This window comes from Carcharhinus amblyrhynchos, chromosome 6, assembly GCF_965287045.1.
Source record: "Carcharhinus amblyrhynchos chromosome 6, sCarAmb.v2.hapA, whole genome shotgun sequence".
In the NCBI taxonomy this organism is placed as follows: domain Eukaryota; kingdom Metazoa; phylum Chordata; class Chondrichthyes; order Carcharhiniformes; family Carcharhinidae; genus Carcharhinus; species Carcharhinus amblyrhynchos.
Window position 1 is genome coordinate 29005317 of NC_137329.1, and position 22027 is coordinate 29027343.

The following is a 22027-nucleotide window of genomic DNA, read 5'->3' on the forward strand; positions in this document are numbered from 1 at the left end:
CTCTGTATATACCAAAGATTGCACTGGCACCAAAATTCATATACCACAGTATTCATTTCTGTGATGGGGAGAATGCCTTTTTGACTTGATCGCAGCATCCTGTTAGTGGTGATTCTAAATTACTGTGCTTAAGAACATGAAAGAATATTTCTTAAACCAAAATTGCACTGGTTAATGATGGCGCTTTACATTTGACAATACAAAAATTCATTTCCATAGAAACACTGGCATGTAATTTGCAGCCAGATTGTCCAGAGCTAAATGTTAACTCCAGGTTGCTTTTCCTAACTCTGTGCTGAACAACGTGCTGGGTACACAAACATACAAGGCCAAAAGAATGACAAGAACAATGTCCACACAAATACAAAATTACTGCACAATAAAAAGGTTTCACCAGTATATACATTACCTCTTCTCAATCTGCACCAGTAGAAAGCTGCAGCGAGAAACAATAGTCCACATATTATCAGTGTAGCAATTACACTTCCAACAATTGCTGACACTGGTGAATATTCCTCAGGCTCTGAAAGTTGAAAAAGAAATACAGAAGCATTTAGACTAAAATTGCCACAATAAACTGTCACTTGCACCAAATGTGTTCTCAGATTACTCCATTTTAAAAAATCATAATTTAAGATATTTAAATATATGAAAGTCTTTAAGGAATCTGAAATTACAGATTTGTGCTGTTAACAAATTCTCTAAATAACCCAAAAATGCAGTGAATCACACTCCTTTTGCACCAATGAAAATAAGCTGCAATTACTGATGACCCAGAGAGGTATTTGCTCTATATTTCATAGGTCAGTTCATTTGCATGCATATTGGTGTGGTGAAAACAAGAATAATGGAAATTAGAGTAAAGATTTTTCAAAGACAGTTTTAACCAAAGACTGGGCAGGCAAATAAGGAACTATGGTCAACTTCAGCCTGAACTTGCACAGTGACGAAGCTTCTTTCTTCCCAATCTGGAAATGTTGATCCCAAATGTGGCACCTTTCATGCAGGTCATCTAGGATTTACTGAGGCAACTGCCCTCATAAAAGTAGAGTGGGAAACGCTGTTTGCAGGTTGCACTCTGACCCATGGAAAGCTTCCCTGCACTCCTTGATTCCCACTGACTTCAGGTTTCCAGAACTCCTTAGTGGCGCACTTGGGCAAATGTTGCCATGATATCAAGGACTGTCACTCACACCTTCCCTCTCAATTTCAGTTCTGTTATTCATGACCAAGGCTGTAATACATTCGGGAGCTGACTGCCCATGGTGAAACCCAAATTGAACATCAGAGAGCAGGTTGTTGCGGAGTAAGTGCCACTTCATAGTGATGCTTTCCATTTCTTTGCTGATTTTTGAGAGTAGATTGATGGGGCAGTAATTGATTGGCTTGAATTTATCCATTTTTTTGTGGACAGGCAATTTATCACATTGACATCTGTGCTAAAATTTTTTATTATACTGGAATAGCTTAGCTAGTGGCGTGGCAAATTCCGCAACAAAACTCTTCAGGGAGGATGGACTAGTAATTCTGAGAGCCAGAGTAATGCTCTGGGGAACTGGGTTCAAATCCCATCATGGCAGATGGTAGAATATAAAAACTCAATAAAACAACAGAAATTAAAATTCTAAAAATGACCATAAACTGATTGTTGGAAAAACCCATCTGGTTTAATATCTGTTAGGGAAACCTTGATATTTTGGCCCTGCTTTTTCCACGGTGTCACCATTTTCACATTTACATCATTTGCACTTTGGCAGTCCCCACCCTTACCACAGTCTGATACAGGCCGTGCCACTACCTTCAGCAGAGGCTAAGGCTACTGCAAGGCCAGGGAGCCTAATACACAGAGTCTTAGCCAGGACAATCAGTGCTACTCAGAGCAGTGGCATGTTGGCTTAGTGTGGGAAGTTTCTGAGTACTAATTAGATGGTGATGTGCAAGAAAACTTTGAGGGTGCAAGTGTATGTGTATGAGTGGGGAGGGGGTGTCTAGGGAAAAGGTGTGGAGAAGGAGACAGCAAGGGAGACGCCAGCTAAATCCACCTCCTTCCCCATCCAATGCAATCCATGGCCCAGGACAGGACTCTGCCTCTGTAGGTGATCAGGAAGAAGTCGAGGCAATGGGCTCAGCTGCAGCCTCAAACTGGGAGTCAGTCAGGGCACGCCTCTAAATTGGGGCAGGATGGGGATTAGACAGGATAGTAAATCGAGACAGGGATTAGGAAAAGAAAGAGACAGACAGAGTGGGAAAGGAGACAGAGACAGTGTGTAAAAGGAAAGCAAGCAAAAAATTGAGCTGAGTTTCTGTGGGTGAGACACAGAAGCTATGTTACTCAGGGTTTGTTTGGTTGATTTATAGTTATCTAATCTGAATTCATACAATATTTCTACTAGGTTCAATGATTTATTTTATTTTTCAAGTTATTCCAGATAGGAATGCACAGCAGTGTACATGTATGGGAAAGCTTTTACATGCGTTCCTTCAGACACATTGCGCCTAAGAAAACTAAACTCCAGCTTTAACATTGAGTTCCCATAGAAATCAAGGTTGTTTCACAGTCAAAATTTTCAGGAATGCAACCATTAAATGGGATCTCATGGTATTCATTGTTCTCTTAATTTCCAACATTCTCAAACTGACTTAAACACTATACCTGGGCACAAGCAGGTTTCACTTATTTAAAGATAAGCCTGTTTGACTAATGGTGACAGCAGTTTAATAAAACTGACTTTAAAAGCAATGTGCACACAACTCCAGCATGTGGTACAATTAAACAACTTTTAAACACATATCATTGCTAAATTTTGTCTGGTTAATTTGAATAATTATTGCATACAATCATTTAATTGTGGAATAATAAAGGATGAATTCCTGTTTTAAGTCAGATGCAAATTAAAGTAGAAATCCAATGGTAATAAATAGGCTTAAATGTTTGTAAGCTTTAATAAAAACACACTGAAAAATCTTTAGCAAAGAACGGAACATACCTATCACTGTGAGTGTACTTTCTCGTGAAACGCCATCAGGATCAGCTGATCGGTGAGTCACAAAACACCTGTACACATCTCCATTATCATCCAATTCTGGTACTATTGTTATTCTGCTGGCAACATTGTAGGTTCCATTATTATTGCGAATGGTGGCACTAGTGCAGATATTTTCTTTCAGTTCCTTTGGTTCCTTAGAGCCTTTGTTTGGAATTTTTTGCCAGATGAGCACATGCTGCTCAGGATAAAATCCCGTAACATCACAACTCAAGGTCCCCTCAGATCCAATCAGAATGTTGATGTCTTCTGTGGATAAACTGACCACTGGCCGAACTGCATTAAAGATAAATATAATAGGTCAGATAGGCTAAACGCAGATCTAAGTTATTCCATACAACCATGTACCAAAAACACTTCAGCTCTTCCACTCATACAGGTTTCTACAAGATGGTATACAATTATACCCAGAGTAAATTAATCTCAAATTTGGATGGAAACATTCTAGATTCATCCATCACTAACAAGGATGGGGAAGAATGGGAAAAGAGGGATAAAATATCTTTACCTAACCTCCAAAAGAAAGAAAGTGGAAGAAAAAATACATGCGGTTTATAAATTATCTCCAAAACCAAAGATCATTCTTACAATCAACGAAGTACTTTTGAAGTGCAACTATTGTAATGTAGGAATCATGGCAGCCAATTTGCACACAAACATCTCCCACAAACAATGTGGGAATGACCAGAACATTGGTTTTCCTAAAGGTAACTCTTCCATTCTTCTCAGGTGGATTTAAAAGATGACACATCACTGTCTCCGAGAGATCGACAGGGCCTTCGTTCAGTATCTTAGAGACACCACACCTCTGACAGTATGGAACTCTCTCAGTGATGCACAATGCAGCATCAGCTTTTAATTGTTTGATTCAAGTTCTGGAGTGGGAGACGAAACTACAAGCAACTGACTGAAAGATACAAGTGCTACCAAATGAGCCTGAACTAACACATAAGATGCATTGGTAGGAAATACCAAAACGAAAGGACTTGGGTTACGAAGGAATGCTGGAATGAAGGAGGTTGCAGCCAAAAGAAAATGCATTCTGTATGGGCTTTGCAAAGCCTGCAGGAGATTACAGAGATATGGAAGGCCAAGGTCACAAAGGGGTTAATTAAACAATTTATAATTTAGGAACCATAGATTCCATAAACCAATTTAGAACTACCTGTAGCACAACGCGTTCTTTTGAGATATACCATAAGAGGAGTAGGAGGAGACCATATGGCCTCTTTGCCATCTAAAATGATCATAGCTGATCCTCCACTTCAACTTAACCATCCTACCCACTCGTCATATCCTTGAGTTCCCTGACACACCAAAACTGCGTATCTCAGCTTTAAACATAATCAGTAATGGAGCATCACAACCCTTTGGGAATGAGACTTCCAAAAATCTGAAACCCTTTGAATGAAGAAATCTCTCCTCATCTCAGTCCTTGGGGCACCCTCTTGCCCCAAGACTGTACCCCCAGCCAGGGGGAAAAAAAATGCTGCTGAGTCCCTTCATAATCTTGAATGTTTCAATAACATCACCTCTTGAGTTCTTGTATTTCCAGAGTGTATTCAGTCTCACATCATAGGAAACCCTCTCATCACAGGAAACAATCAAGTGAACCCTTGCTGTCATGGGCTTTGATGTTCAGCCTTTAAATTGTTCACAACTTTGATCCCTTCAAAGAGTCACAGAGTTCTCTGAAACAGCTGTTTTAATTTTAAATTACAGCAAGGACCCTGTAAAATCACAGGTCACAATCTGTATCTACCCAGAGCACAGAATTCAGGACAAGCAACTATACTATCAAGGTATGGGGTTCTATCTATTCACAGCTTTATTAAGGTTACATCATACATAAGATGCAGATATTAAAAGCAATCACAATCTTTACATGCCTGCTTAAAAATAATATCCAATCAGCATGAAGACTTAATCATGTTAACTAACCTAATTCATCATTGTTACAAATTATCATTGATGTCCCAGTTTGTCTGAAGAAATATTCCCTCCTCCCATCTCCAGATGTCCCATTTAATAAAGGCTTTGCCGATTATCTGTGTTGACTTTTATAAAGTGGAGTTGCCGGCACTGGCCTGGGGTAAGTGCATAAGTAGTCTCACAACACCAAGTTAAAGTCCAACAGGTTTATTTGGTAGCACGAGCTTTTGGAGCTTTGCCTCTTCATCAGGGGAGTGAAGAGTTCAGTTCACAAACACGGCATATATAGACACAAACTCAATTACAAGATAATGGTTGGAATACGAGTCTTAACAGGTAATTAATTCTTTATGGATACAAATAATGTGAGTGGAGAGAGGTTAAACACAGGTTAAAGTGGTGCGAATTGTCTTTACTATTTACTGTGACTTTTGTAAAGATCTCTGGATTTTCTCATAGCAGCTTGTGGGATTTTTAAACTCGTGTGATTAACCTTTTCACCTCCAGTGGAAGTATATCCTTCCTCAAGTATGGAGACCGAAACTGCTTGCAGTATTCCACACAGAGGCACAGTGGTTAACATTGCAGTCTCACAGCAACAGGGACCCGGGTTTGATTCCCGGCTTGGGTGACTGTGTGGACTCTGCACGTTCTCCCCGTGTCTGCACAGGTTTCCTTCCACAATCCAAAAGATGTGCTGGTTTTGGTACATTGGCCAGACTAAATTCTCCCTCAGTGTACCCAAACAGACACTGGCATGTGGTGACTAGGAGATTTTCACAGTAACTTCTTTGCAGTGTTCTTGTGACACCAGTAAATAAACAAAAATACAACACAACTTTAAGACGACTCTATTCTTGTACTCCAATCTCCATGCAATAAAGGGGAACTAACCACTTGCTTTCCTAACTGTCTACTGTACCTGCATGCTGAGCTTTTGTGTTAGCTATACAAGTAAACATAAATTTCATGCCTTTTAAAAAGCATGCATTCTCATCTAGCTCGTTAAAATCAACAACCCTACATACATTTTTCACCATCTCTTTGTCTAAGCTATTAACACAGATTGTAAATAGCTAAGGCCCCAACATTGATCCTTGCAGTTTTCCATATTGAAACTTTATAAATTCTGGGCAAACAGGAAATAGACAATATCTCCATGAATAGAATTTGCAAAGAATTGCTGCAGAAATTGGCCTTCAGTGGACGCAGATTTTTCAGAGTAATAGAAATAATGCACATAGAGTGAGAGAGAATGGTGATAAAGATTTCCAGATTTCTCAGAATCCCTACAGTGCAGTAAGAAGTCATTCGGCCCATCGAGCTTGACCCGACAACAATACCCAGGTCCTATCCCTGTACCCCACCTATTTATTCTGCTAATCTCCCTGACAGTAAAGGGTAAGTGAACATGACCAATCAACTTAAGGTGCACATCTTTGGAATGTGGGAGGAAACTGGAACAATCAGAGGAAATACACGCAGTCTCAGGGAGTACGTGCAAACTCCACACAGAAATTTCCTTGAGGCCGGGTCCCTGACACTGTGAGGCAACAGCGCAAACCACTGTGTCTTTTTGCCATGCTCAATCCATCATAACAATATCAATTTTTTTGTGCAACTTTTAAAAATTATGTTTTATAGTAATACTCTTGGAATTGTGTTCCTAACTTGCCATTTTCCCCCACTTTGTTTATTCAATATAAGCAGTATTCTCATTGTCTTAGGTTGCAGTTCCTTTGTAGCTGTGTGAGCATTTCTTGCGCTGCTTATTATTTCACTGTTCTGAGCAGTTTAGGTTGTCACAGCACTCTGCTTGATAAAGCTTTTGGGCATTTTTGTGCTCATTTACAATTGGGGAGATATTCCAATTGCTTTAATCCAATGTCAACAAACAAATATTATAATTTGTGATGTTACCAAATAAAGTTCTTCTAGTCGATCCCAACTTTCAACCTCAGCCTTAACCTTAAGTATCCCGACTGCACCATTCTAAGTTTCCAGTTTCCCACACTGCTTATTTTGCTGATCTAAGAGATGAAATTGCCAATTCCACCCCAAAAATAAGACTCTTCATATTAATTCCACACACACACACACACACACACACACACACACACACACACACACACACACACACACACACACACACACACACACTACTAGGAGATGGATTAGAACATCATTCCATCAGTGTGGGCTGCATCAAGACCCAGGTTGCCATATTACTCACCCCCACTCAGACTCCACCCCAAATCAGGCTCCACCCCCTTGGTACTGCACCTGGTGGGCAATGCCAGAGTGCCCATCGGGCCATGCCGAGTCATGGCCCCAATTACTTGGGGACTCTGATGGCCTCATGATTTCCCCCCCCACCACCACGAGGCCATAGCACCTGGTCTCTGCTGGTGAAGACCACCCGTGATTGTTGCTGGCGTGAGGACCAACAGGTGAGCAGGTTAAATGTTGGCGAGCCAGGACAATGCTGTGCGGGACTTGTTAATGATTATTAATATTTAAATTGGCAGCACGAACTGGATTTTTCATCCCGCACACAACCTTACTGGCTCGCTGCGGCAGTTGATCGTTGTGGCGAGGCAATAAGATCATGTCCTCAGGCTCCACAGATGGAAAAGTAATGTATCAACCCAAGGAGCCACTGAATCCAATTGCAGCCTGCTTATTTTACAGCTCTAGCTTAGCAATTCTCTAACACCAGAGATAGCATTACAGAGGGTCTTACCTGAGACTTCCAATCTTGATTTCTTTTCTACCTTATCAGGTGTGACAAACACAACACAAGTGTACTCCCCTTCTTCAGTAAGCTGTATCTTCGGAAGATGAAGTGAAGCATCTCCTTTCTCTAATGCGTTTTCTGACATTTTTGCTCCAGTTCTTTTTGCAGTAATGGTTCCTCCATTAAAGACATAGATATCCTGACCGTTGGGCCCAAGCCATCGGATACCTACATTTTTTAGGTTGAAGCCTGCTGCATCATAGCCAGAAAACTTACATTCCAGGGAAATATCTTCATTCACTAAGACACTCTTTGGGTTTGCAAATATTGTCACTTCCAAAGTTTCTAAATAAACAGAGCATTAAACATTAGTACAATTATTCAATTGTCAAAGCCAGAAATAGAAGAGATTCAAAATGTACTATTGAAAGTGGAACAGTAGCACTTCAGATACGCATCTTCAAAACACTGCAATGAAGCAATTATACACAAATCATATCTACGATTCCCTAATGTGATTTTTAAAAAATACTTTAATGGGATGTGGAAACCCTGGCAAAGACAACATTGTCACCAGTACAAGGTACTGGTGAGGCTGCAACTAGAGTACTGTGTCCAATTTTGGTCCCCTTATTTGCGAAAGGATATATTGGCCTTGGAGGGAATACAGAGAAGGTTCACCAGGTTGACACTGGAGATGAGGGGGTTAGCTTATGAAGAGATTGAGTAGATCGGGCCTGTACTCGTTGGAGTTTAGAAGGCTGAGGGATGATCTTATAGAGGCATATAATATAATGAAGGGGCTAGATAAGGTAGAGGCAGAGAGATTCTTTCCACTTAGAAAGGAAACAAGAACTAGAGGACACAGCCTCAAAATAAGGGGGAGTCTGTTTAGAACAGAGTTGAGGAGGAACTTCTTCTCTCAGAGGGTAGTGAATCTCTGGAATTCTCTGCCCACTGAAGCGGTGGAGGCTACCTCGTTGAATATGTTTAAGTCACAGGTAGATAGATTTCTGATCAATAAGGGAATTAAGGGATAGGGGGAGCAGGCAGGTAAGTGGAACTGAACCACTTTCAGATCAGCCATGATCTTATTGAATGGGGGGGCAGGCTCGAAGGGCTAGATGGCCTACTCCTGCTCCTACTTCTTATCTTCTTATGTTCTAACAGTAGCTGCCTATACATAATTTCCCCCAAGAAAGTGGTGGTGAGTCACTTTCTTGAACTGTTATGGTCTGTCTGGTGTACGTACACACACAATGTTGTGAGAGAAGTTGTTCCAGGATCCAAGTTAGGATAGTATGCGAGTTGGAGGGAATTTGCAAATGGTGCTATTGCCCTGTATTTACTGTCCTTGTTCTTTAGCTGGTAATGGTTATACACTGGAAAGGTGCTGTGCAAGGAAGCTTGGCAAGTTGCTGCACTGTAAGCTGCAAATGGTACGCATTCTGCTACTGTGTACACCTGGTGGAGGAGAGTATGTGTACAAAGTCAGTAGATGAGTTGCTGATTGCTTTGTCCTGAATAGTTTTGAGCTTTTTGAGTTTTGCAGTCCTACTCGTCCAGAAGTGAAGTGTATTCCATCACACTCCTGACTTGTACCTTGTACTTGAAGGACAGGCTGTGGGTCCACAAGAAATAGGGATAGGACTAGCCCAATCTCCCAATAAGCCTCAGCCACCATTCAGTAAGATCATGGCTGATCTGATAGTGGCCTTAACTCAAAGATTCCCAAACTGCTTCACGTTTTGGGGGTTCAAAATTGTCATGACCCCCTCAGTGTCAGCTGAAGAAAATGGAATGGGGGGGGGTTGCAGTAGTCCTTTCCATTTTCACATATCTTGCAAAATTTACCTTTCCAGTTACTCTTTGGAGAAGTGATCAGGCCTCAAGCATCAACCATTTAGATCATGCCCACCATCAAAGAAGTGGGGATTTAAAGGACTTCAGAGCTATTGACATTCAGTTAAAAGCTCCACAACAGACATTACCTCTGAAGAGCTTGCAACTCCAGAATCACAACTCGTAACCCTTCCAGTTTGGAAAGCCATGCCTCAACTCCACTTGCCTGCCTGGCCTCACAACTCTTGACTCCCTCATCAATGAAAACCCTAACTCAGCCTTGAGTATACACAATGACACAGCTCTATGGGCAGGAAATTCCTGGAATACTAAAAACAGTTTTGGTTCTTCATGTAAGGAAAGATATGCTGGCATTGAAGGCAGTCCGGAGAAAGTTTGTTAGGTCCATCTTAGCTACACAGAGATTTTCTAATGAGAAGTGGTTGAGTAGTTTGGGCCTGTACTCATTGGAATTTGGAAGAATGAGGTGACCTTATTGAGACATGTGGGATTCTCAGGGGGGGTTGAGGGTTGTTTCCCCTTTGGGAGAGTCTAGGACCAGAAGGCATACTCTCAGAATAAGGGGTTACCCATTTAAGACAACGGTGAGGATGATTTTTTTCTCTCAGGAGGGTAGTGAATCTGTGGACTTACTTACCACAGAGAGCTGTAGGGACTGGATAATAAAGAATATTGAAGATCGAGATAGACAGATCTTTCCCCGATATGGGAATTGAGGGTTTTAGAGTTAAGGTGGGGAAGTGGAGTTGAGGATTATTACATCAGATCAGTCACGATCTCATTCAATGGTGGAACAGAATCAATGGACTAAATGGCCTACATCTGTTCCTACATCTAACGCAAAAGTTACCAACCAGAGAATTCCCAGTCTCTGACTTCCTCTTGAAGTTACAATATTTATATGACTAGTTCAGTTTCTGGTCAATGGCAAACCCCAGCATGCCAATAGTGGGGGAATTCAGAGATGGTAATACCATTGAATGTTCAGGGGACTCTGTCTTGTTGGAGATGGCCATTGTATTGAATGTTACTTGCCATATATCATCCCAAGCTGCCATCCATGTTTGCTGCACATGGGTATGGACTACTGCAGAATCTGAGGCATTGCAAATGGCGCTGAACATTGTGCAATTATCAGCAAGCATCCCCAAATCAGATCATATGGTGGCTGATAGGCCATCGAGCTTTGAGTTTTTAGGTGTCCAGATCACCAGCAACCTGTCCTGGTCCTCCCCATGCCAAAACTATAGTTAAGAAAGCACACCGATGCCTTTACTTTCTCAGAAGAATGGGGAAATTTGGCATGTCAGCTACAAGTCTCACCAATGTTTACAGATGCACCATAGAAAGCATTCTTTCTGGTTGTATCACAGCTTTGTATGGTTCCTGCTCTGCTCAAGACTGCAAGAAACTACAAAAGATCGTGATTGCAGCCCAATCCATCACACAAACTAACCTCCTATCCATTGACTCTATCTACACTTCCCGCTGCCTTGGCAAAGCAGCCGGCATAATTAAGGAACCCATGCATCCCAGACAATCTCTCTTCCACCTTCTTCCATCCGGAAAAAAACACAAAAGTTTGAGGTCACAAAAGTGGAGGTTGTGCAGCAACAACCCATCCAATAAACCCCTCTGAAAGATGGTTTTGACAATGGGACAATGGCCCCAAGGGCAGTTTTGGGTCAGGCCAATTAAGAAATTCTGTCCAAAAACGGGTCAATTCAGACAAGTGCTTCACATGCCAGAGCACAAGTAGTGCAGTCAGGACTGAGCACCATATTTTTAAGGCTCTGGAGGGATTTGGCCGTGAGCTGGACATTGAATGATTCACACCAGGCGGCAGTCCTGGTGACATCCAGCCGCTCCTCCACATTCAGAAGAGGAATAGTAAGGGGAGGAAGACGCTGGTGGGTGTGGTCTATAGACCCCCAAATAATAACTTAGAGGTGGGGCGGGCTATAAACAAGCAAATCAGTGAGGTGCGCAGAAAAGGAACGGCGATAATTATGGGGGATTTTAATCTGCATATTGATTGGATGACCCAAGTCGGACGCAGTGGGCTCGAGTAAGAGTTCTTGGAATGCTGTCAGGATAGTTTCCTTGAACAGTATGTAACGGGGAGGGAGCGAGCTATCTTAGATCTGGTGTTGTGTAACGAGGCAGGTAGAATTAGGGATCTTCTTGTGAGGGATCCTCTTGGGACAAGTGATCATAGTATGGTTGAATTTTTGATGCAGATGGAGGATGAGAAAGTAGGGTCCTGAAACTGTCCTCTATTTGAACAGAGGGGAGTATGATAGGATGAGAGCGGAATTGGCGAATGTAGATTGGGGGCGCAGATTGGTTGGTAGGACGGCTGAGGAACAGTGGAGGATTTTTAAGAAGATCTTTTTTGGTACTCTGCAGAAATATATTCCGATGGTAAAGAAGGAATGTAGCAGAAGGGATAACCAGCCGTGGTTATCTAAGGAAATAAAGGAGAGTATCAAATTAAAAGCTGATGCGTTCAGAGTGGCTAAAAGTAGTGGGCGATTAGAAGATTAGGAAAAATTTAAAAATCAACAAAGAATGACTAAGAAGGTGATAAAGGAAGGAAAGAAAGATAGACTATGAAGCTAAACTAGCACTAAATATAAAAAAGGGCAGTAAAAGTTTTTACAAATATATAAAGAGGAGGAGGCTGGCTTGAGTGAATGTTGGACCCTTAGAGGATGAGAGGGGGGATTTAGCGGTGGGAGATGAGGAAATGGCTGAGGCTTTAAATAAGTTTTTTGTCTCGGTCTTCATGGAGGAGGACGCAAATAGTTTGCCGGATATTAAAGATAGAAGGATGGTAGGAGTTGAGGGCTTGAATGCGATTACTGTCACTAGAGAGATAGTGCTGGATAGACTAATGGGACTGATGGTGGACAAGTCCCCAGGACTGGATGGAATGAATCCCAGGGTTCTGAAAGAAATGGCAGAGGTGATAGTGGACGCCTTAGTAATTATTTACCAAAATTCGCTGGATTCCAGGGAAGTGCCAGAAGATTGGAAAAAGGCTAATGTTACGCTGCTGTTTAAAAAAGGTAGCAAACAAAAGGCAGGGAATTATAGGCCAGTTAGTTTAACATCTGTAGTTGGAAAAATGCTTGAATCCGTCATCAAAGAAGAAATAGCGAGGCACCTAGAAAAGAATGGTTTGATAGAGCAGACTCAGCATGGATTCATTAAGGGGAAGTCGTGTTTGACAAACTTATTGGATTTCTATGAGGATGTGACCAGTGCAGTAGACAGAGGGGAACCGGTGGATGTGGTGTTTTTAGATTTCCAAAAGGCGTTTGATAAAGTGCCTCTTAAACGGTTGCTACAGAAGATTAGGGTGCACGGAGTTGGGGGTAAGGTGTTAGCGTGGATAGAGGATTGGCTGTCTAATAGGAAGCAGAGAGTTGGTATCAATGGGTGCTATTCTGATTGGCAGTTGGTGACTAGTGGAGTGCCGCAGGGATCGGTGCTGGGGCCTCAGCTATTTACCATTTATATAGACGATCTGGAGGAGGGGGCTGAGTGTAGGATGGCGAAATTTGCTGTTGACACGAAGATGAGTGGAAAAGCAAATTGCGTGGGAGGGTGTGGAAAGTCTGCAGAGGGATCTGGATAGGCTGAGCGAGTGGACGAGGACCTGGCAGATGGAATATAATGTTGACAAGTGTGAGGTTATCCACATTGGCAGAAATAATAGTGGGAGGGATTATTATTTAAAAGGCGAAAAGCTGCAGCATGCTAGGTGCAGAGGGACCTGGGTGTCCTTGTGCATGAGTAGCAAAAACCCAGTCTGCAGGTGCAGCAGGTGATCAAGAAGGCTAAAGGAATGTTGGCCTTTATAGCGAGGGGGTTAGAATATAAAAGTAGGGAAGTCTTGCTGCAACAGTACAGGGTACTGGTGAGGCCGCAGCTGGAGGACTGAGTGCAGTTTTGGTCGCCGCACTTGTGGAAGGATATAGTGGCCTTGGAGGGGGTGCAGAGGAGGTTCACTAGGCTGATACCAGAGATGAGGGGGTTGGACTATGAAGAGAGACTGAATAGACTGGGTCTGTACTCGTTGGAGTTTAGAAGGACGAGGGGGATCTTATAGAGACGTATAAGATAATGAAAGGGACGGATAGGGTAGAAGTAGAGAAATTCTTCCCGCTTAGAAAGGATAGCAGGACTCAAGGGCACAGCCTCAAGATAAGGGGGGGTGGGGGGGGTGGGGAACGCAGTTTAGATCAGAGTTGAGGAGGAACTTCTTCACTCAAAGGGTGGTGAATCTCTGGAACTCTCTGCCCGTTGAAGTGGTGGAGGCTACCTCGGTAAATATATTTAAGTCACGGGTAGATAGGTTTTTGATAGACAAGGGAATTAAGGGTTATGGGGAAAAAGCGGGAAAGTGGAACTGATCCACTTCAGATCAGCCATGACCTTATTGAATAGTGGGGCAGGTTCGAAGGGCTAGATGGCCTACTCCTGCTCCTATTTCTTATGTTCTTATGTTCTTATTCCAGTATGCGCCCACTCTGGTCACTTGGGCAGCCCAAGCCCTCTCTTTTGCCAGTCGCATGAACCTGTATCGGTGGAAGTGGCATGTGAAAACTGGAGCACCTCTCCTGATCACTGTGACTCTCTTCCGCTCATCCAGACACTCCCACTCACCATCTTCTTGTCCAATCCTCTCCCACCTGTCACTTCCCTTCCTGACTCTCACATCCAGAGCCCATCTTGCCCTCTCCTTCCATCTCACCAACCCTCTCCTGAGTCCTCATTTACAGCAAAGGTTCAGGAGAGTGACGAGGCAAGTACGAGGAAGGGTGGGTCTGGGGGGAGCGGCCTATGGGATGTAGTCATCCTACGTGAGGCAAGTAGAAGTTAGTCTGTTTCTTCTAAATTTCAAGAATTATTTTATTTGCAAATGTAGGAATTTAGAAATGCACTGTATAGTATTTCAGCTTACAGGATATAATTTTTTTTTCAACTAAAATAGTCCTGCAGAACCTGACTGCAGTTTTTACACTGGTTGCAATGGGAAAAATCTTCACCTGAAGTTCTTTCTCTTGCACTTTTCAAGGAAACATCCTACACCATTAAGCAAGGAATTACTGTATAATCCATAATAACAAAATTCATTATTGCTGCATATATACTATATAACATATATATTCTGCTTCTCATGGAGTGATGTGAGAAATTATACACGATACAGAATTTGTTTTGGAGGGAGTGCAGAGGAGGTTTACTAGGCTGATACCGGCGCTGAGGGGGTTGAGCTATGAGGAGAGGCTGGATAAACTAGGCTTGTACTCGTTAGAGTTTAGAAGAATGAGGGGAGATCTCATTGAGACGTATAAGATGATGAATGGGATGGATAGGATACAGGTGGAGAGACTCTTCCTGCTCAGAAAGGATAGTAGGACTAGGGGGCACAGCCTCAAGATAAAGGGGGGGGGCGGTTTAGAACGGAGTTGAGGAGGAACTTCTTCACTCAAAGGGTGGTGAATCTCGAATTCTCTGCCTGTTGAAGTGGTGGAAGCTGCCTCGCTAAATATTTTTAAGACGCGGGTTGATGGGTTTTTGATAAGAGAGGGGATTAAGGGTTATGGGGAGAGGGTGGGAATGTGGAACTGAGCCACGACAGATCAGCCATGATCTTATTGAACGGCGGGGCAGGCTCGAAGGGTTATATGGCCTACTCCTGCTCCTATTTCTTATGTTCTTATGTTTATAAAAGGTGTGATATATTTTGGAGCTCTGGGAAGCACAGAACCTAACACAATTTAACTAAGTATCCATTTCATTCGAGAGAGGGCTTCAAGTTCGTTTTAGTATTCATTCACAGACTGAGACGGACACCAACTGGGACAACATTTCCTGTTGATTCTAATTACTTCGCTATCTTGGGCGGCGGCTCCAATACAACTTTTAGTGGCCATGACACCTTACGGGACTGGAACTCCGACTGGGGCAGACTTTTCTCCTCACTGAAGGATTCAGCAAATACTCCCACGACGGCATTCACGGTCACTTTTGACTTAAAAACAGATTTAAAAATAACCGGAACTCATTTTGTTTAAAACTAAACAACGGCCCCACAAGAAGAGAATGGGTGGGGCTGGACAAGATCTAACTTGGTAAATTTTTTCCACACAAGCAGATTTACTGTCAATGACAAGAATTGACTCTAACAAATACACACATACATACGTTCTAAGGTTATTTAAAATGGTCAATTGCTGTGAAGAGTTTATCATTCTGCTTTAATTGTTAAGCCTCCATTTTGTGGGTCGGCTTTTCTTTAAACAAGATAATTTGCAGGACAGAAGCTGCACACCGCATTGTTCCTTTACCTGTCGGAGAGACAAACCACACAGTAAGCAGAACCCCAAACAGAAAGAAGCGACCACCAGCGCCAAACCTCCGCTGGAAATAGATTTTATCCAACAACATCGCGGCAGCCATTTCACAAAATAAGGAAGAAAACTATTTTAGTTTCGATTTTGTTCCTTTCCTGTTCACGTGGTTTCAGTCCAATACCGCTTGAACATTTCAATCCTGCCGCCACAATAAACTTGTCAGCGTTTCACGGATGAATAATATTCAGTGCAACAAAAGATGTTTCAGGAACTGAGATTCTCCAGAACATTGTCTATATTCCACAACAACCCTGCGGTCAGAGCCTCAAATGACCTGAACGACTGGATTTTACCTGGTGTTGTGAGACTTCTTACCTACTTTTATTTACCATGATGGAATCAATTCTATTTCTTGTCTGTTAATCATAACCAAGACCATTTCATTTCTGTCGCATTTCAGGATTTGTTTGCTACCAGAAGAACCAGAAATCCTTGAGTTGTTGATAAGGGTGTTGTTGCATGCCGCTGAAGGAGATATTATGAGGAGGCGGTAGCATAGTGGTATTGTACTCCATGGCGATCTTCTGGGGAGCCCCTCGTTCAAGTCCAACAATGACAGATGAGGAAATTTGAATTCAATAAATATTAGACAATTGCCGTAAAAAAGCCACAGGGGAAGGGAATCTCCTGTCCTTACCAGCTCCGTTGATTCACAGCAAAGTGAATCTTAACTGCCCTCAGGGATGGGCAATGAAAGTTGGCCCACACCCAATGAATGAATTTTTTAAAAAATCAAAAGTGACAAGGGTGAACGCAGCGACTATGGAGGAATCTGTTTACTTCCAAAAGCATTCACTGATGATCCTAAAATTGTGCCACATGAAGAACAAGCTGTTTTTAGACCAGCGTGGAATGTCATTTGCAACAAAATGTTCAATGTTATAACAACGTCATGAATTTTAAGCCCAGTTCAATAGCCGGCTTGGGTCACTGTCCGTGGATCCGCACGTTATTTCTGTGTTTGCGTGGGTTTCTCCCAGGTGCTCTGGTTTCCTCCCACAGTCCGAAGGACATGCTGGTTAGATGCATTGGCTGTGCTAAGTTCTCTGTGTATCCAACAGGTATGATGTGGGTATGCCGGCGTTGGACTGGCGTAAACACAGTAAAAAGTCTGACAACACCAGGTTTTAGTCCAACCTATTTATTTGATAATATTCTCACAAGCTTTCGAGGGGTTACCCTCTTCGTCAGGTAGCCAGTGTACCCAAACCTGGTGTTGTGAGACTTCTTACTGTGCCCAAACAGGTGCCAGAGCATAGCAACTGGGGGATTTTCACATTGCAGTGTTAATGTAAGCCCACTTGTGACATTAATGAATAAACTTTTAAACTTTTTTTATTTATGTAGCTTAACGTTAACTTAATAATATGTCCCAAGACACTTCACAAGAGTATTCTGAAACAAAGCCTGATGCTGATCCACAAAAGGAGGCTCAGATCCTCACAAGCTTGGTCAAACAAGGAGTCTCTTCAAGGAAGCTTTAAATGGTGATAAGAGATACAGCATGTCTTGAGCATGTGTGGCCAATCTGATAGAAAATGTAAAAGCAAAATACCACAGATGTTAGAATCTGAAATATTCAGTCATATGGACTTGAAATATTGGCTGCAATTTTCCAAAAATGACTAAGAGTCATAAGGAAGAGAAAACCAAAGTGATCTAAGAACATAAGAACATAAGAAATAGGAGCAGGAGCAGGCCATCCGGCCCCTCGAGCCTGCCCCGCCATTCAATAAGATCATGGCTGATCTGTCGTGGCTCAGTTCCACTTTCCCGCCCTCTCCCCATAACCCTTAATCCCTTCTCTTATCAAAAACCCATCAACCCGCTTCTTAAAAATATTTAGCGAGGCAGCCTCCACCACTTCAACGGGCAGAGAATTCCAGAGATTCACCACCCTTTGAGTGAAGAAGTTCCTCCTCAACTCCGTTCTGAACCGCCCCCCCTTTATCTTGAGGCTGTGCCCCCTAGTCCTACTGTCTTTTTTGAGCGGGAAGAGTCTTTCCACCTCTATCCTATCCATCCCATTCATCATCTTATACGTCTCAATGAGATCTCCCCTCATTCTTCTAAACTCTAACGAGTACAAGCCCAGTTTATTCAGCTTCTCCTCATAGCTCAACCCCCTCAACTCCGGTATCAGCCTAGTAAACCTCCTCTGCACTCCCTCCAAGGCCAAAATATCCTTGCGCAGGTGCGGCGCCCAAAACTGCACACAGTACTCCAGCTGCGGCCTCACCAATGCCCTATACAGCTGCAGCAAGACCTCCCTACTTTTATATTCAATCCCCCTCGCTATGAAGGCCAGCATCCCATTCGCCTTCCTGACCACCTGCTGCACCTGCAGGCTGGGTTTTTGCGACTCATGCACAAGGACCCCGAGGTCCCTCTGCACCGTCGCCTGCTGCAGTTTTTCGCCACGTAAGTAATAGTCCTTCCTACCATTCTTCCTACCAAAGTGGACCACCTCACACTTGCCAACATTAAATTCCATTTGCCATTTCCTGGCCCATTCGCCCAGCCTATCTAGATCCTTCTGCAGACTCTCCACACCCTCTGCACAATTTGCCTTTCCCCCAATCTTGGTGTCATCAGCAAATTTTGACACCCTACACTCGGTTCCCTCCTCCAGATCATCTATATAAATGGTAAATAGCTGAGGCCCCAGCACCGACCCCTGGGGCACCCCACTAGTCACCAACCGCCAATCCGAATAGCACCCATTGACCCCCACTCTCTGCCTCCTATTTGACAACCAATCCTCTATCCACGCTAACACCCTACCCCCAACTCCATGTCCTCTGACCTTCTGCAGTAACCTCTTGTGAGGTACCTTATCAAACGCCTTCTGAAAATCCAGAAAGACCACATCCACCGGCTCTCCTCTATCCACCGCCCTAGACACATCCTCATAGAACTCCAGTAAATTTGTCAGACACGACTTCCCTTTAATGAAACCGTGTTGCGTCTGCCCTATCAAGCAATTCCCTTCAAGATGCCTCGCAATTTCCTCCTTAATGACGGATTCTAACATTTTACCTACCACAGACGTTAAACTAACCGGCCTGTAATTCCCCGCCTTTTGCCTGGCACCCTTCTTAAACAACGGCGTAACATTAGCCGTTTTCCAATCCTCCGGCACTTCCCCGGAATCCAGCGACGTCTGGAAAATAACCACCAAGGCAACCACTATCACCTCCGCCATTTCTTTCAGAACCCTGATCTGCGCTAGTCTGTATAACACAATCCAGGCTGCAAGCGTCCCACATTTAGTTACTTGTTTGGTGAGTGGTGAGTTGCGCACTGGTTCTGGGTGGGGCAGGGCTTAAGCATATCATTCAGTCCAGCTGCAAAATGATCAGACAATGTTTTGGAAGAACACCCCAGATACACAGTAGAGACGGAGAGCCCTTCACTCCCCTATATATATAGAAACTTGAACTTTTCGACTTTGAATATCATCCTTCACGAATATCTTCTTGACGGCACGGTGACCGTACTGTCTTCCTCGATAGGACCAACAGTAAGTGACCACATTGCACTCAGTCAATGCCTCCTATTTGCTTTTATAAATGCTGATTGTTGAACTTGCTGCTGATGTAATTCTTCCAACAGCAATACTAATTGAAAAATAAGCCAGATTCAAAATTAATCAATTGAACTTCGTGTTACCAATTCTGAATTGGCAAATAACTACACAGCACTTGATCATGCATTGTTTAATCACATGACATTTGCCCAATTTTGCAAATATTGTTGCATCAATCTTAGCTGAGCGGCACTTAGCTCTGTAGGATGAATGGCTGGTTTGTGTTGAGGAATGATGCCAATAGTGTGGGTTTAATTCCCATACTGGCTGAGGTTATTCATGAAAGCCCTGCCTTCTCAACCTGACCCTAGCCTGAGGTGTGGTGACCGTCATGTTAAATCATCACCTCTCCCTTTCGCAGAGCAGCCTAAGGTCACCTGGGACTATGGTGAATTTACCTTCAGTTGAGCAGCATCACTGAGGGCAATAATATAAATTTATAGAAAGATTTAATAATAAGTCACGTATAAACAATAATTATGTGGTGTTTCTCATTGTGGTTGCTGCTGTAGAAACATTATTACATTCACCTGATTTAACAGAAACATAATTGATATAAGTAACTTCTAACTAAAGTTTTCATAGTTTTATAACTTTCTACAATACGTAGGCTTGGTATTTATTTTGTACTTGCTAATTCAATTCCTTGATATCCAGATCCCGTTGCTGAAGCCCAGTTTCAGGGAGGTGATGCACAGTCCTCAAGAGAACAACGTTGAAGCTGCCTCACTCCCATAATAAAATAATTGGGCTGGATTTTGCAGTCAGCGATGAACTCATTGCTGACCTCAAATTTCTAGCGATCTCTAATGCCAAGAAATCCCCTCAGAATTTCCCCTTCTGGTGGCAATTTGAATCAGGTATCGAGGGGATTCCCTGGCTTGTAGTAGTAGTGATGTCAGCAGGTGGGTAAACAGTCAATCATACCGAAGTATTTGCAAACAAATTAGGAAGTTAAAAGCGCTCAATGCCTTTCATTTTCATTTAAATTTTCAAGTAGTAAAATAAATGATTATGTCTCAATTAAAATAGAAGTTAAACTTTAAGAACATAAGAACATAAGAACATAAGAAATAGGAGCAGGAGTAGGCCATCTGGCCCTTCGAGCCTGCCCCGCCATTCAATAAGATCATGGCTGATCTGTCGTGGCTCAGTTCCACTTTCCCGCCCTCTCCCCATAACCCTTAATCCCCTCTCTTATCAAAAACCCATCAACCCGCTTCTTAAAAATATTTAGCGAGGCAGCCTCCACCACTTCAACGGGCAGAGAATTCCAGAGATTCACCACCCTTTGAGTGAAGAAGTTCCTCCTCAACTCCGTTCTGAACTGCCCCCCCTTTATCTTGAGGCTGTGCCCCCTAGTCCTACTGTCTTTTTTGAGCGGGAAGAGTCTTTCCACCTCTATCCTATCCATCCCATTCATCATCTTATACGTCTCAATGAGATCTCCCCTCATTCTTCTAAACTCTAACGAGTACAAGCCCAGTTTATTCAGCCTCTCCTCATAGCTCAACCCCCTCAACTCCGGTATCAGCCTAGTAAACCTCCTCTGCACTCCCTCCAAGGCCAAAATATCCTTGCGCAGGTGTGGCGCCCAAAACTGCACACAGTACTCCAGCTGCGGCCTCACCAATGCCCTATACAGCTGCAGCAAGACCTCCCTACTTTTATATTCAATCCCCCTCGCTATGAAGGCCAGCATCCCATTCGCCTTCCTGACCACCTGCTGCACCTGCAGGCTGGGTTTTTGCGACTCATGCACAAGGACCCCGAGGTCCCTCTGCACCGTCGCCTGCTGCAGTTTTTCGCCACGTAAGTAATAGTCCTTCCTACCATTCTTCCTACCAAAGTGGACCACCTCACACTTGCCAACATTAAATTCCATTTGCCATTTCCTGGCCCATTCACCCAGCCTATCTAGATCCTTCTGCAGACTCTCCACACCCTCCGCACAATTTGCCTTTCCCCCAATCTTGGTGTCATCAGCAAATTTCGACACCCTACACTCGGTTCCCTCCTCCAGATCATCTATATAAATGGTAAATAGCTGAGGCCCCAGCACCGACCCCTGGGGCACCCCACTAGTCACCAACCGCCAATCCGAATAGCACCCATTGACCCCCACTCTCTGCCTCCTATTTGACAACCAATCCTCTATCCACGCTAACACCCTACCCCCAACTCCATGTCCTCTGACCTTCTGCAGTAACCTCTTGTGAGGTACCTTATCAAACGCCTTCTGAAAATCCAGAAAGACCACATCCACCGGCTCTCCTCTATCCACCGCCCTAGACACATCCTCATAGAACTCCAGTAAATTTGTCAGACACGACTTCCCTTTAATGAAACCGTGTTGCGTCTGTCCTATCAAGCAATTCCCTTCAAGATGCCTCTTTTAGAAGTGAATATTATTTCAAAATATGTGGAAACTTTC

At 43.2% G+C, this 22027-nt stretch overlaps 1 protein-coding gene and 1 long non-coding RNA gene across 3 annotated transcripts in view; one reads left to right on the forward strand and one right to left on the reverse strand.

Moving 5' to 3' along the window:
- Window positions 1-16109, reverse strand: part of LOC145343790 (uncharacterized) — a 38204-nt gene extending 22095 nt beyond the window's left edge. The window contains exons 1-4 of the mRNA XM_080190125.1: window positions 15939-16109; window positions 7720-8058; window positions 2988-3320; window positions 410-523 (exon numbers count right to left, since the gene is read on the reverse strand). Of these exons, the coding sequence (XP_080046251.1) occupies window positions 410-523; window positions 2988-3320; window positions 7720-8058; window positions 15939-16050 (898 nt within the window). The 5' untranslated portion in view covers window positions 16051-16109. The remainder of the gene's footprint in view (window positions 1-409; window positions 524-2987; window positions 3321-7719; window positions 8059-15938) is intronic.
- Window positions 16110-16217: 108 nt separating this feature from the next.
- On the forward strand, window positions 16218-17342 carry LOC145343791 (uncharacterized). Of its 2 annotated transcripts, none has more exons than XR_013886797.1 (3): window positions 16218-16300; window positions 16405-17065; window positions 17196-17342. It is a non-coding gene; the product is annotated as an uncharacterized LOC145343791 (long non-coding RNA). The 2 variants fall into 2 exon arrangements; XR_013886798.1 differs by having other exon boundaries at window positions 16227-16305.
- Window positions 17343-22027: the final 4685 nt, after the last annotated feature.